Here is a 15,854-nt window from a genome sequence, read left to right on the forward strand (position 1 = left end):
TCATGAACAGTCTACCTTCAGGTATTCTTATGGTTTTCCACAGAGAGGTATTTCGTGTCCCTGATGCACTGTAAAATGGGTATTGCTTTCTTATTTTTAAAAAAAGTATTTAATTTATTCATGAGAGACAGAGAGAGAGACAGAGAGAGAGAGAGAGAGGCAGAGACACAGGCAGAGGGAGAGGCAGGCTCCCCATAGGGAGCCCAATGCAGGACTCGATCCCAGGACCCCAGGATCACGACCTGAGCCAAAGGCAGACGCTCAATCACTGAGCCATCCAGGCACCCCAAGGTATTGTTTTCTTATTTTGCACTTTCCAACTTGGCTGGAGCCCAGAAGAGTGATCTCTTGGGCCTCTTGTCCTGCTCTATATCTTTCTCGCGTGCAACCAGCAGAGGCCTGTGGACAAGAGCAGCCATAGGCTGTCTCCTTTGCGCACAGGGCACCTGATGATACCAAATTGTCACACTAATCTTTAGAAATTTGTTAAAACTCCGCTTGTATTTTCTTATCTGCTCCTATGTTGGCCACTTCCTCCCATGCTCTGTCTCCGTAGAACAGCATATGTATCCTCTCTGCTGACAGGGGCTTGTTGCTCTTTGGAATTTAGTTCACCTGCCTGCCTTGCAACTGCACCCCTATGATAAGCTAAAAAAAGTACTACTTTGTAGGGGCTCCTGGTTGGCTCATTCGGTTATGCATCTGACTCCTGGTTTTAGCTCAGATCCTGATCCCAGGAGCCTGAGATTGAGCCCCACACACTCAGCCTGGAGTCTGTTTGAGTTTCTCTCCCCCTCTCCTTCTCCTCCCTACCCCCACCTCACTCTCTAAAATAAATTCTTTAAAAAAATTTTTTTAAAGTACCACTTTGTAGACTACCAGGCTGTTTCTTTTTCTTGCTGTTAGGGTGGGACTGATGTTCTCTTGTAGTGTTTTACGTCCTAAGCAGGATATGGGTACCTTTTGGTCCAGGCTGTGGCTTGGGCTGCCCAGGTTTGGGCCCACAGCCCCTGCAGGGGACAGGCCACAGGGAAACCAGAGAAGGGGCAGGACTCCACAAGTAGGGGTCTGGGGGCTTTCTCAGGAACCCAAACTCTGACTCTGGCCCACTCCTGTGCACTTCTGTGCACACCCAATGGCTCACCTGGCCCTCCCAGCAGAGCGGGTCCTCTACACTCCACAGCAGGGGTACCCCAGGAACGATGCTGTCCCTAGGAGACACCTTCTCCGTCGTCCCTTGCATTTCCTAGTTGTATGGTTTCCTGAGTTTTCACAGGTAGGCTGGGCCAATGCTTTCACTGCCATTTTTCAGATGCACAAATGGGGTCATGTCCCTCAGAATCTAGGGCCCAAAGGCTCTCTAGAGTGGTCTCACCCCTACACTAGACTCTGTGGGGCCCTAAGAGTTAGTGGAGGTTCCTCAGGGCTGGTTTCTGGGTCCCTTTCCCTGGACTCAAGCACCATAGCCCTGTCTTGAGATACGGCACTGCCAGAGATGGCTAAACAGGGCTTCCTGACGGCGTTAAAATTACCAAGTCAGCCCAGCGGCGCTGCCCCTCGTCCTGGTGATGGCAACTCTATGAAGGGTTCCTATGGCAGCCCAGGCTCAGTGTGGCGACAGACTGGCATTGTCTGCCATGGCACAAGATGGGGGCGCGTCGGCATGCATGCCCACGCGTGATCCCTGCCAGCTGTCAGAGCTGGGGCGCTGGGGCTCTCAGAGGACCCCACTCTGCCCACCATGCCAAGGGCACATGCTCACCGGGGCCCCAGGATCCTGCCTTTTGCAGGCCACACTCTGGGTGCCTTAGCCCACAGAATTCCCTGCCTGGACAGTCACGAGGGCAACTGTGGGGCCTATGCTCACATCTCCCAAGACTGCCCCCCCCAAGGCGTGACAGGTCACTATGTGCACTCCTAGGCTCCAGTGGTGGTTGTTTAGCTCAGGTGATTCTCAGGGGGATGCTGTTTGCACATGGATATAACTGGAGCTTGGAGTTGCAGGCCAGACTGTCCTCACACAGGCAATGTGAGGCCTGGAGGGGGTCTCTGTGCCTGGTTCTGAGCCCCACAGCCGGCAGGGACAGGTCTGGGAAGAGTGGCGGTGGGCGGGGGCGAGGGGCACGGCACCTGTGGCTCAGTCGGTTAAGCGTCCAACTCTTGATGTCAGCTCAGGTTGCGATCTCAGGGCTGTGCGATCAAGCCCCCTATCCGTGTCTGAGCCTATAGGAACCTGTGTAGGATTCTCCCTCTGTCTCTGCAGCCCCCCTCCCCCGGCCCAGAAGAGCATGCTGGTGGGTTAGTGACGTGTGACACAAAAGAGCTGTGAGGCACGGATGGGTGGTTTTAAGTCACAGGTGCTCTAGGTCAGCCCGCCCGCTCACTGGGCTGTGTCACATTCCTTCCCCCTCCTGCGTGGCACTCTCATTCAGCCTGGACTTTTCTGGGGAGAGAACACTTGCCCCCCCCCCCCCTACGGAAGCCACCTCTTGCCTGCTCGAACAGCTCTGCTAGTTAGAACATTCTCGCCAAAGCACACCCCAAACCACCTCCCAGGCACTTCCACCCTTTGGCTCAAGTTCTGGACGGTGACCTGCCCAAGGCCACAGAGCTACTCGATGCTAGAACCCCGAGGCCCCCGGCTCTGTTCCTGCCTCTCCACACTGAGTTCCAGGGAGCCCCAGAATGAGTGAGGTCAAGGCAGAGAGGCTGAGGGTCTATGCCCCTGGGCCCCCCACCCACCCCCTACCCCCTCCATCATCTTGCCCAGCAGAGCACATGAGAAAGCTGCTTCAGTATCTTTTTCCTCTGAAACAGAGAGAACAAGAAAAAACACAACACAACATTTTGAGGTCCAACAAAACACCAAGGACAATGTTAATAAATACATGAAAGTGTAAAGATCTGGATCTCCAAGGCACAAGAATTTATACCCCTAACACAGGCAGGCTGGGTCTCACAGGAATGATGCAGCGTGTGCCACAGCATCCCAGGCGGGGGTGGGTGGGTGGCAGCAGGCGGAGAGGATATGTGAGGAGCCCCCTCCAGGGCCTCTATTCTCCAGGGGTTGCAGGCAGGGACCCACTGCTCCTAGTCCTCTTGCCTGGCTCAGAATAGCCCCCCTGCCCCAGGGAAGGAAGACTGGCAACCACCTCTGTCATCTGCTGAGGAGCCTGGGAGACCCTCTGCACCACTGGGAGAAATCCTGGGAACCCAAGTGGCTTCCTGAGAACCAGAGGGTCTAGAGAAGTTACCTGCCTTTGGAAGTAACACGGAGGGCGGCTGAGGCCCCACAGCCCTGTGGGCCATGTCCTCTCAGGATGGGGCAAAGGCTCACATCCTGCCTGGGGCACTGGGCCCCGGGGGCAGAGGGGGGGACTCTGGTCCTCAGCCTGGGGACCTGACCATACCCCCTTGCCCTAGCACCTCAAATGTCTGGCCCAGCCCAAGCCAGGTGGGAGAAGACCCTGGAACCCAGCAGGAGCACTCTTTGGCAGAGAGCAGTGACCAATGGGGCACAACCTGAGAACTCATGTTTCACTGTCCCACAAAGTCACCTTTCAGGTCAGCCTCCCCTCATGCCACAGCATGATGACCAAAGTTGACACTCCCTGTTCAGCCGGTGGTCTAGCACCAGCTGTGATCCCCCGGGATGATGAAGACACGCATTCCAGAATGCCCAGAGCCCCCTTCTCTGGGGTGGGCTGGGTGAGGCTGGGGAGCACCAGAAGTAACATGAAATGCCATCTGCAAGGGCAGAGGTGGCCACCAACACTGAGCTGCATTCCACCTCTTGGCCTCAACTGCAAGGGCTGTGTGGTGCCCCTGCTGTGAAGAGCTGGGCCTGAGATGAGCTTGCCTCCCACCCACCCCAGTCCGGCAGCCAGAGCCTCGTGACCACGTGCACCCCAACCCTGAGAGCGCTCCTCCTCACCTCCCCTGGTCCCACTTGGCCTCTCTGAGCAGAGGGGCCAGATAGACAGGGTCTCCACAGCGGTCCCCACACGTTCCGGCAAAGGCAGGCAGCCAAAGAGGATCCAGTGTGGGCCCCCCACAGTGTGGCCGTGAGGAGGAGGTGCTAGCTGGCCCTCAGTCCTGCCAGGAGATAGACAGGAGCCCCTGAGAGGTTCGATTGTGTCACCCTGGCTGCTGGCTGAGGTATCTCCGGTTAGGGCTTTCCCTGATCTTTTTCTTCCTCGCACGCCCGCTTTGCAGGGTGAAGTGTCACAGCCCCAAACTAGAACAACAAGAAGGCAAATAATTTAAAAGGAAGTCTGTGTTTGCCCCTGCCCCGCTGTGTGTCCTCCGAGCTGGCGGTCTCTGAGGCAGCACACAGTGTAAACTTGACTGGCGGGATAGGCACGGTGGGGCTCATGTCACCAAGGAGGTGGCGGGGAGGCTGGTGCCTGGGTGTTTCGGGTCTTCCCTGAGCTCCCCTCCATCCTCGGAGACCGACGTAGGTGCCAGGGTCCAGCCCCAAGGCTGTCCCCGGGGGGTGCTGGGGGAAGTGCCCCACGATGCTCTAGGGTGCAGTTTCTGGGGAGTAAAGCGGTGCTGGGTCACCGGGGAGCTGGTGCCCAGAGGTCTTGGGAGTTGGGTGGGTTGGCCATGCTGATGGTCATCTGATCCCGTTGGCCCCGCAGTGGGCTCCACAGTATCTGGAGGGGACCTAGGTCCCGGTAAAGGGTTCCCGGGAGTGGAGAAGGGTGGTGGTGAGGCCAGGCCAGGGGCCAGGCTGGTGTCAGGGCCCAGGGCCTTCTTGGTACAGGACTCACAGCACAGCCGGTGGTAGCCAGGGATGGAGCAGTAGCGATCGAGTACTTCCAACTGGCAGAAGATGGACCGGTCCCCCTCGCAGGGCTCCGCTGCACACACAGCACAAGGACCAGCGTGGGGGGGATGCCTCTGCCTCCCACTCAGCCCAGCAACAGCAGATCCTCTAGCTCCTGCCCTAGCTGGACTTGCTCTGAAGCTCTTCCCCAGAGGGCACCACAGGGCCGCCTAAACAGAGAGACTGGCCCGAGTAAGCAGAGGAAGAGGAACTAAGGCCCCTAGAGTAGTGGTTCTCAAAGTAGGGACCCCACACATGAAGCATCATCCCCTGAAAGCCTGTTGGAAATGTCAATTCTTAGGCCCCATCCAGACCTACCGAATCAGAAGTTCTGGGGGTGGGGCTTGGCTCTGGGTTTTAACAAAACCTTCAAGGAGATTCCAATGCATGGAGAAATCTGAGAACCATGGCCCTATATCATTAGTCGCCAGACCTGGCTGCAAAGTGGAATCGCCCAGGAGCTTTAACAGCGAGCCAGTGCCCATCTCCCACACCCAGGGAGACGGGACAGTTGGTGTGGCCTGGGCACTGGGTGGTTCGGATCTGCAGCAAAGCTTGGAAACCCCACTCTCGATGAAGTGGGAACCCTCGCCCCCTCCCGATCAACCCAAAGGAACTGATCCACTCGGGCCAGGGCCAGGCAGGTGCCTGGTAACCCACACCTGTGACCAGCAGATGAACCATGTCAACAACATTTGGAACAGCTCCACCAATAAAGCTGGAATCTAGCAGATCTGGGTTCCAACTGAGGTGCTCCACTTAAAAAGTGTGAGCCCTTGGGCACGTCACTTAAACTCTCCAACCCTCAGTTTCTTTTCCTATAAAATGGAGATAATGCTGGACATTTACCGGTGAATAATAACATTATGGTTATAAATACCATTTATAAAGCTCCTGGCATACAGGGGTGCCCTCTATATGAGTTTTATTTGTTTTGGTTCAAATATCACCTAAAAATGTTCTTGTGTTTCTGTGACAATTCCAGATAGATCTCTCCAGACAATGTAAAGGCAGGAACTTTGCTTTCTATTAATTTTTGCTGGGGAAGGGGTTGGGGTGGGGGGCTGGTGGGATGGAATGGGGGTTGGGTGCTTAGGTGCTGGTTTAGGGGAACAGGAGAGAGATTAGGGAGAAAAATTGGATAGCCAGTGGCCTCTAGATGGCACCAGAATTCCAGGACCGGAATCCCGAGCCCATCTTCTGCTTAGGGCAGAAAAGGGAAGGAAACCTGGCACTTGTGCAGCCGGCACAGGGGCAGAGTGCAGCAAGGCTAGAGCCAAAAGATACTCTGAGGACATCTAGTGAGACCCCTTTCTTACAGATGAGGTCACTAAGCTCAGAGAAGTTTAAGGATTTGCACAGGGTCACACAGCTGTTAGTCCTCCACTAAAAGTTGGGGTCATGATTTTTCTACTCCTCATGTCAGACACTGGTCCTTGAGAAGGTGAGGAAGGAAAAGAGAGAAAGAATCTAGAAAGGAAGCACAGAACACAGGGCCAGGTTCATAGCAGGTGCTCAGTCAATATTAATGGACGGATTGGTAGATGGATCGAAGGGTAGATGGATATGGATGGATGGGTGGATGGATGGATGGATGGATGGATGGATAGGTAGGTAGGTGGATAGACAGATGAATGGAAAGGTGGGAGGATGGACCAATGCACTCTTGATCATGAGGCAGAGAGAAAGTACTACTACTATTTTTGTTGTTAGCTGACAGCTAGGCAGGAGTGCGTCCATTATCTTATTTAATTCTCTCAACAGCCCTATGAAGACAGCTCAGATCTGTAACTGCTTATCCCCAAATCTTGAAATCAGAAGTGATTCATAATTCAGAACTTTCGAAGTGAGAAAAGTAATATTCATGTTACAGAACACCCCTCTGGGGAGTGGGACGTCCCCCTGTAACTGTGGTAATGTTTCAATAGCAAAATAACTGATCTCCTGGTAAGGCCAGTTCTGCTGCCAAATGAGTCTGCACCAAATTTAGGGAAACACTCGCAGCTTTCAACATTCTGGAAGTGCAGATAAGGGCCTGTGGACCAGCATGGGCAACACCCCGAGCTCACAGCTGAGGAATCTGAGGATCCACGAGGCTAAGATCACATGGACAGAGACTGGAAGCTGGGGCTGCTCCACCGCATGGCCCATGCTTGTGACATGGTGACCACGGGAAGGTCTGGGGCGGGGAGGAGGGTTCCAGAGATAGACTTACTTGATGATATCTTGTTAATGGGATGTAGGGGCCCTGACTGTGGCACCCACTGTCCTTTTGGGGTCACAAGTTCTCGAATGTCAGCACTCACTCTGGAGTTCTGGAGATTTCCTGTGAGCGGAGAGAAGCAGCTCTAGCATTTGGCATTTTGTGGGGGGAAAGAATGCAAGCCGGGCTGGGTTCAGGGCTTGGACAGAGGAGCTGGGCCTTGCCCCCCCATCCTATCTGGCTTACCTGCACAGGCCGGCAGGCTGCAGACCTGAACAGTGTCTGGCCTGTCCCCCTCACACTGCCCGAGACTGTTGGCATTGGTCCGGCACACCACCTGCCGCTGCTGGATGCCCTCCCCGCAGGTAGCAGAGCACTGTGGGCCGGGCCACCGTGGCCGGGGAAGGAAAGGGGAAGAGACAAGAGGAAGGGGGCAGTGAGCTCCAAAGGCCAACCAATGCCCAGGACATCACCAGAGGGTGGCGCTGAGTGTCTCCTTGACCAGAGGGACGCGCAAAGACTGCTCTAAGTGCCTCACCAGGACAGAACACCGACGGTCAGTACTCCTGTACGGGGTGCTGAACAGCACCGCCCTCAGCTCGGAGCCCCCTGACCCCTTTTGTCACCTAAACAGTTAATCCTGGCTCAGGAGGGGACCTTAGGGACCCCACTCCAGCACCTCTACCTGTGCCCACCCTCTGGTCTGCGCCCAGGGCCTTAAATATTCTGTGGATCATTCTGGCAAACTCCCTTGTTGTGATCTGCCAGCCTGAGGGGCCTGGGGCAGGTCCACTCACTTGACGTTACCTTAGCAATGGGATGCAGGGACCGGGATTGTGACACCTTCTAAACTGAGAGAGCTGGGTGACAGGGACACTGCGGACCCCCTCTACCTCTGACATTCAATGACTCTGTGACTCAATGTACCCAAACTCAGCTGGCAGAGGCAGGTTCAAAAGTGTCTTCCTTCCGGAAAGGGAAAGGCGTTGGGAGCAAAGGGGCTCAAAAGACAAATAACGCCTTTACATTAGGGACAAGAAAATAAAATTTGCATAAGTTGTACGGGGATTTTTGGTTATTTTAAAAATACTCTTTATTATGTAATATTTCCAGCATATGGAAACATATGAGGAAGTTGGGCACGAGAGCCTGTTCAAATACCACCAGCAGCTTTCATCAATCAGCATTCTGGCACATGTTCAAATACCGTGCCGTGCCTTTTCAAACTTTAAGTGCATGGTCTCCCGTTGGAAATGATTTTTCTTCATACGCCCGTGCTTTTTCTCACCTGTTTTTCTGAGGTTTATCTATCTTGGTTAAGTACAGTTCAAGCTTACTTATTTTTCTCAATCTCTGCTATTTTGTTGTATGAATGGACCTTGATTTGTTTGGTCCAGTCTCCTGCGGATGGGCATTTAGGACATTGCCTGAAATTCTGCTATTATGATGAGCGTTGTCGTGCTTATCTTTGTGACCAAATGAGATTCTGAAAATTATGGTAAAACGTATATATCATAACACCATTATAGCCATTTTTAAGTGTGTGCAGTTCAGTGGCATTAAGCACCACCCTCACCACCTCCAGGTCCAGCACTTTTTTCTTCTCTCTAAACTGAAACCCTGTCCCCATCAAACATGAAGTCCCTCACCCCCTGCCCCCAGCCCCACGCACCCACCCTCCTACTCTGGGTCTCTAGGAACGGGACTACTCTAGGTAAGTGGAATCATAGAGTGTGTGTCATTTTGCATCTGGCTTGTTTCACTTAGCGTGACGCCTTCAAGAAGCCCTCCCGGATACGTTACCCCCATATACTTCTGCACGGCTCCATCTGCAACCTGTAAACGCTTTTGTAATTGGTTTGCTTATCTCTGCTGTCTCTCTTAGTGGACTGTAAGCTACACGAGGACAAGAATCGTGTCTATCTAGTCGATGATGGATTCCAGGATTCCCAATACAGTACGCCTGGCATGTAGTTGGCACTCAGGAAATATTTCTCAAATGCAAGAAAGTGCTTCAGTTTGCTCACTCGTGTCACGAGGATATTAGCCCATGCCTCCCAGTTGTGACCCAGTTCTAGGTCGAAGCAAATGATGAAAGAATACAAAGGCCTGGCCCAGAAACGTGGCCCAGCATACGTAGGAGCCACTGGACTGAGTTTTGAGAGAAATCAGGTTGGACCAGATCCGATGTGAGGAGAGAAATTCAGTCAGAGACTCTCTACCTGCTGGGAGCACCACACCTCTTAGCCGCCCCCCACCCAGATCCACCTTTTCCCCGACTCCCCAGAGAAGGTGCCCACTGGCCCAGCTCCTCCCCCGCTCCAAGAACAACTCACCTGGGACCAGGCGCCCGTGCGCCACTGGGCTGGACAGGGCACGCGGAGGCAGGGCCGCCGTGCCTCGGGCCGGTCCCCAGGGCAGGCCTTGGCCGGCATGGCCTTGTGGGTACCATTGGAAAGGGGTAGCAGGCACTGCACCCCCCGGGTCTGCACCCCCAGCTTCCCACAGCTCCGGCTACAGGCACCCCACTCCTCTGTCACCCACCTGGAGACAGACAAGGCAAAAGGTGGAGGGGAGGGGGGACTAGAGGGACGCTTCCTCCCAGGGTCACTCCCTGCACTCCCAACCCCCTAACCTCACCACCCTGAATTGCTGCGGGCAGGAGCTGGGGAGTGGGTTTGAGCTTCAAAGTGCCAAGACCACATGGTCCTGGCTCTCTAGCTGCCAGGGTGTGCAGCCTTAGGGAGGTCACTAACGTCCTCCTCCGTTTCCTCATCTGGAAAATGGGTATAAGGCATCTTTCTATCTGGCATCCTGTAACCCCTTTGATCCAGTGACCCCATCTTTCATCAGGATTCCTTCAACACCTTGTAAATAGCTAAGTGTCTCCCCTGGGCAGGTGCTATCGCAGGTGCTGAGCTACAGCGTATGCAAGACAGACGAGAGTCACAGCTTGTGGAGTTGAAGCCCCCCCTGCGACTCTTGGGACAATTAAAGGACTTGTGTACTTACAGCACTTGGCAGAGTGCATGCCCGCAGTAGATATGTACTATTATTGGGGTACTATTATTATAATACGGTTGCTATTATTTTTTCCTTATTTTTTAAAAATTTTATTTAAATTCAGTTTGCCAACATATAGTAAAACACCCAGGGCTCATCTCATCGTGTGCCCTCCTTAATTGCAGGAAATAGGATTATGACCATCAGCACCTACAGGGTTTGGGTGCTGACCTGCTAAGCTGGCAAGCTTCAAGCCACAGAGTAACTCCCAAGAGCACCAGAGGCAGACACTGCTGGCTGAGTTAGACAAAGACCAGAAGGCTCTCACAGTGGGGCAGGAGGGCCCCCCATCCCCACTCCCTTCTTCCCCAAGATATCTTTTAGTGAATGAAGGCTCTTTCAGTCAACTCCTTCCTTTAAAAGACAACAACAAAAAGTCCCCAAGTGTCACTTGGCATTTCACAGACGAGAAGCCAGGATGACAGCAGAGTGGGCGCCGCATGCGCTGTGACCACAGACAGTGGTGGGCAAAGTGGCCTGCAGACAGTGGGAATGGGAAGCACAGAGGGCTGAATGGCGGGGGTATCCTGGCTGGGGGCTGGGCACAGGGGGGCTGAGCATAGGGAGGACACCGTGGGCTCTGTGCTGGTCACCAGCTCCTGCCCCGGCCCCGAGGCTCCCCCTGCCTGAGGAAGCAGAGCTGCTGTGGGCCAGCAAGGCCAAGTTGGACTGCTTGGACCCCGATGAGGCAGGAAAATAGACACAGCCTCTGCATGTGGGCCGAGGAGGTGCTGGGCCATCTCTGTGACACGCTGAAGGCCAGACCTCGAATCCCCGACAAGTCACAGCTCTTCTTCTCCCCAAAGTGCCCTCCAAATCACCCCAAGAATGTGACCTTGTGCTCCAATGAGCCTGTCTCCCCAGCCAGGGAACCCAGTCAGGGCCTAGGCTACGGCTGGCGGCTGGTGTCAGCACCCTGGGCTATGGCCTGGAGCCCAGAAGTACCGAATCAAGTTCACCTCACAGTCCCCTCGGATCACTGAGGGAAAGCCGTGTCCCCAATGTGGGCCTCAGTTTCCCCACTGTAAAAGAATGCTGGAAGGGGCAGAACAAAGGAAGCATCGGGCTTCTTCTGGGAGTGGAAGTTAACCTAGAAACCCCATAGGGGACAGATGGGCAAGGAGGGCAGCGCTGGCCCAGGGCAGAGTCTGGTGTGCGGGCCGTGTGCCTCTCGCCCTGAGGCCAGAGGAAGCAGGCCCAGCAGCATCTCCTCCCGACTAAGGGTCAGCAATGGCCCTGGGAACAGGTCAGGCTCCTAGTCCCTCCCCTGGGGCACTCACGCGGGCTGGGCACATGGGTGCTGGTTGCAGCGCCGGCGGATGGGCTTGGGCCTCCTCCTGTGGTCGCACAGGTGCCGCTGGACCATGTGGTGGTCTCGCCGGCGCCGACAGCCATATTTGGTAAACTGGATCCCTGTGGGGAGGGCAGGCTGAGTTGGGCCGGGTCCCTCCAGGCCCCCACTGCTCTGCTGGGGTCTCCCAGGCTGGCAAACTCTGGAGATCCTGGGGGGCCAATCCTACCTCTGTCTGTGACTTTGCACCCTCCTGCCCTGGTCACTTTCTGAAGCCTTCCTTGATCTGCCCATCTCCTGTGTCCCTAGTGTAGTGCAGGGTGCGAGAGGAGGGGACCCAGCTCTGGACAGCCACCTCTCCGCATAGCTGGGGAGCCCTTACAGGGCACAGGCCCTGCCCCAGTGCTGCTAGCACTCTCAGCTCCTGCCCCAAGGCCCTGCCCAGACAGGCTGTCACACCAAGAGATCTTTAAGGAGAAAGTGGGGCACAAGTTAGGGACACATCAAGCGGAGGTGATAGTGCCCTCCCCACCACTTCTGTTCCTCCCCTGAAAAGCCCTGGGCTCCCCCCACGAGGCTGCCAGATGGTTGGACAGGTCATTACCTCCTCCGCAGGCCTTGGTGCAGGGGGCCCAGCTCTTGAGCGCCCACTCGTATGTATCCGTCTCCTCCAGAAGCACGTTGTTGCTCCCAATAAGGGGCAGCAGGTCCTCGTGGATGATGTACTTGTAGGCCAGGCTGCTGCGGGGACCACCCTCAGCTGGGGGGAGCACCTGAGGGGAGGCAGAGCAACTGGCACAGGCCTGGAGAGCAGGGAGGCAAGTCCAGCATGCGGGGTGGTGGCAGGGAGGTGGAGTCAAAGGGAAGGATGTGGGGTTAGCAGCGAGTATGGCCTGGGAGACATTCACACCAGCAAGCCATGTGGCAGGCATGGGACAGCCAGCCCGAGGGCGGCCTGTGTGCTCGCAGATAATCTTCCCTCCCACAGACCTAAGTTCTAGTGAGGGCAGGAACCATGTCTGTTGGTCTGTCATCCTCACCAGGGCAGCCACACTACCTGCCTCCAGAAGATGGAGGTAGACGGTCTATAAGCTAGACTCTTATCAGATACATGGTGGCAAATAGTTTCTCTCATCCTGTTCAGCTTGTCTTCTCACTGTCGTCATCGTGCCTTCCAATGCACAAGAGTTCTCAGTTTCCGGGAAGACCCATTCACCTATTGTTCTTTTGTTGCTCACGCTTTGGGTATCGCAACTAAGATCCAAGGCTGTACAACTGATCCTGCTATTTTCTCTACGAGATCTATGGTTTTAGCTCTTGTACTTAGGCTTTTGATCTAGTTTGAGCTCTTTTTTGGATATGGTGTGAGGTAGGGGCTCAATTTCATTCTTTTACATGTGGATAATCCAGTTGCCCCAGCGCTGTTAGTTAAAGAGATTATTTTTGCCCGCTGAGTGGTCTTGGCACCCTTGTTGAAAATCATTGGCTATAGGAGTATGGGTGGTCATTACATACAAGGTGAATGCAAATATATGTAGATTGAATTCATATGCTGACACCAAGAGGTTTCAGATGCTGCCCTCTAGGACCTCCCCAGCTAGTGAGGGTAGCACCAGGAACAAAGCCTGTCCACGGTCTCCCTGCCACCAGCCAGTGTCAAGAGCACTGCAGACAAAGCTCCTCCTGGTCTGATCTCCTGTATTAACAGTCCCTCCTCCATAAGCCCTGGTCTATGGTCTAGGAAGAGGGGGTGTGGGCAGAGGCAGACCCCAGCAAGGACAATGAGGCTGGCAGCATGAGACAGCACCCCTCCTCCACCAAGGTCACTTGTTGGCAATGCCATAATACAAACGGATACTGGATGATGCCATGATGACAGAGGGAACCAACCCAGGTGCCTCCTGCTCATTTCTAGGCCCTATTTCTGACGCTGCATTAAGGAGACACCCTCTAACAGCAAGACAATTATTTCTCTCTCCCTCGTTTGCCACCCTGCCTGCCTTTAAACACAAAAGGCACTTCGGCCTTGGCCTTGCCCAGGCTCCTGAAGACATTGTAATAGGAGGACCTCCGCCAGGCCTGTGCTGGCTCAACAGTGAAGACAGTGAGCTGGGAGAGGGGACTGGGCTGGGGCAGCAGGGGAGTGGACGGGGGCCATCATGCAAGGTGGGGGCTCACCAGGACAGCAATGGCTTCAGGCAGGGGCCCGCTGGTCTTGAGGCGTTCCTTGGCATCCTCCACCACGTATTCCCACTCCAGGCCCATTGCAGTAAAGGTCCGGCTCATTGCTTCCTTGCCCTTGGGGTTGAGGATGAAGCTGCCTGTGACCTGGTTCTTCACCGCTGGCCATGGGGAGAGGGTCACACAGATTTCTATTCCCCTTCACAGGAGCACTAGGGGCTTCCAGACTTTCCTAGTGAACCCCTCAGGGCTCCCTATGACCCGTCACTCCTTTCCTCCAGAGTCTTCCACACTCAGATGAGTCACCACGCTGGCTGAACTCAGCATCCCTGCCTCTGGACCCTGGCGCAACCCACCTTGTCTTCCCTTCCTCCTGCCTGCCTAATCTTCACTCATACGTAAGGCTCAGTACAATTCTCTCCTCCTCCAGGAAGTCTTCTTTGAGAGCCCAGTCCTCAGGGATTTGTACTCCCTAAAACTTCTATAGCAGAGAGCTAAGGCTAAGAGTAGAGGCTCTAGAGTCAGACTGATCTGGGGAAATTACTTAGCTTCCCTGTGTTGCCTCAGTTTCACCATCCATAAAATGGGAATCATGATTATCCCTAGCTCACAGGGCTGCTGCCCCATGAGGCTAACCACAGTACTCCACCCCCACTACCCACCACGGGGCTCCTGGGACAATTAAAGGAGTTCAAACGTGTAAAGAACGAGGCAGAGTGCATGGTATGCAGCTGGCAATCAATAAACAGTAGGTACACACTATTACTGTCGTGAGAACAGTCCCTGACATTTAGCATTGTTGCCATCATAGATGTCCTGTCTCCCTACCACCTGCAGCCTGTCAGGGTATCTCCTCCATCCTGGTGTCCTTGGGGCCTGACACAGAGTGAGCATTTTAAAAATATCTGTGACTGCCTACCCCTTAGAGTCCCAGTCAGTGATTAACTCGCAGCTTGATAGTGAAAGGTGCCCAGTGGCAGGTGGGCAGGAGGTGTGCAGGTGCAGACAGCCTGGCCTTGGCCACCCTGGAAGCAGCAGGTTGGGGAAGGACTACAGCCTGGGATCCAAGCCCCTCAGCCACGTAGAAGAGCAAACGCCCCCAAGCCTGCCAATGTCCCCACCTACTGAGGATGAAAACCATTCTGCATATTTATGATACCACGAGAGCCAACTAACCACGCTCTGGTCACTCTGCTACCTGCCTCAGTGGCATCCTCACACACATCCTGAGGTTGGTGCTACTATTATCCCAGATGGAAAGTCAGAAGCCCATGAGGGGCAAGGGTTTGTCCTGGACACACAGAGCACTGGTGACCCAGCTGAGGACCAGCCTTCCTGCTGAGCGAGAGGACAGATCCCCTTCCACCTGTCATTGTCTTATCTCTCTCAGCTCCCAGAATCCCCAGACCTAGATCCAGAGCTGGGCAGCTCCTCAGGCCAGGCCTGGTCTCAAATCTTCCCGCCACCCTGTGTGCTCCCACACCTCACAGCAACTGCCGTGCCCACCCCTGGCTGTATACCCCTCCTTCCAGGGGCAGTGGGCTGGACTCAGCATGGGCTTGACCACCCAGGTGCACCTGTGAGTCCTGGCCTGACCGCTGGCCCACTGTGTACCCCGAGCAACTACAGACATCCCTCATTTCACTTTATTGTGCTTTGCAGATACTACACTTTTTGCAAACAGAGAATCTGTGGCAACCTTGCATTAAGCAAGTCTACTGGAGCCATTTTTCCAACAGCTTTTGCCCACTTCATGTCTCTGAGTTCCATTTTGATAATTCTTGCAATATTTCAAACCTTTTCATTAGGATACTTGTTACAGTGATCTGCGGTCAGTGATACTTGATGTTAGTATTGGTAATTGTTTGGGGTGCCATGAACGCTGCCCACATAGCGCAGTGAATGGATAAATGTCGTGTATGTACCGACTGCTCCACTGACAGGCTATTCCTGTCTCTATCCCTGTCTGCTAATTCTCTGAAACACAATATCGAAATCAGGTCAATCAATAACTCTACGATGGCCACTAAGTGTTCAAGTGAAAGGAAGAGTCACCGTCTCTCCCTTTAAATCAAAACCTTCATATGATTAAGCTTAGCACGAAAGGCATGTCGAAAACGGAGATGGGTCAAAAGCCAGGCGTGTTATGCTGAACAGTCAGCCGAGTTGTGAAGGGAAAGGGAACATTCTTGAAGGAAACTGAAGATGCAACTCCAGTGAACACAGGAATGATAAGAAAGCGAAGCAGCCTCATTGCTGATATGGGTCAAGTGGTCTGAAGGGAA

General features: G+C 54.3%; 1 protein-coding gene across 6 annotated transcripts in view; it reads right to left on the bottom strand.

Annotated features, from left to right (window-relative positions):
* Positions 1-2,865: 2,865 nt before the first annotated feature.
* Positions 2,866-15,854, bottom strand: part of ADAMTS14 (ADAM metallopeptidase with thrombospondin type 1 motif 14) — a 77,518-nt gene continuing 64,529 nt past the window's right edge. For 3 of the 6 annotated variants that reach the window (XM_041746898.1, XM_041746897.1, XM_041746896.1), the window contains exons 16-22: positions 13,567-13,730; positions 11,993-12,161; positions 11,378-11,510; positions 9,371-9,578; positions 7,281-7,410; positions 7,047-7,157; positions 2,866-4,865 (exon numbers count right to left, since the gene is read on the bottom strand). In XM_041746898.1, coding sequence (XP_041602832.1) covers positions 4,372-4,865; positions 7,047-7,157; positions 7,281-7,410; positions 9,371-9,578; positions 11,378-11,510; positions 11,993-12,161; positions 13,567-13,730 — 1,409 coding nt within the window. In that variant the 3' untranslated portion in view covers positions 2,866-4,371. Of the gene's footprint in view, positions 4,866-7,046; positions 7,158-7,280; positions 7,411-9,370; positions 9,579-11,377; positions 11,511-11,992; positions 12,192-13,566; positions 13,731-15,854 lie in introns of all 6 variants that reach the window. The other 3 variants (XM_041746894.1, XM_041746895.1, XM_041746893.1) reach the window with 1 other exon arrangement.

Source organism: Vulpes lagopus, chromosome 3 (assembly GCF_018345385.1).
Source record: "Vulpes lagopus strain Blue_001 chromosome 3, ASM1834538v1, whole genome shotgun sequence".
NCBI lineage: Eukaryota > Metazoa > Chordata > Mammalia > Carnivora > Canidae > Vulpes > Vulpes lagopus.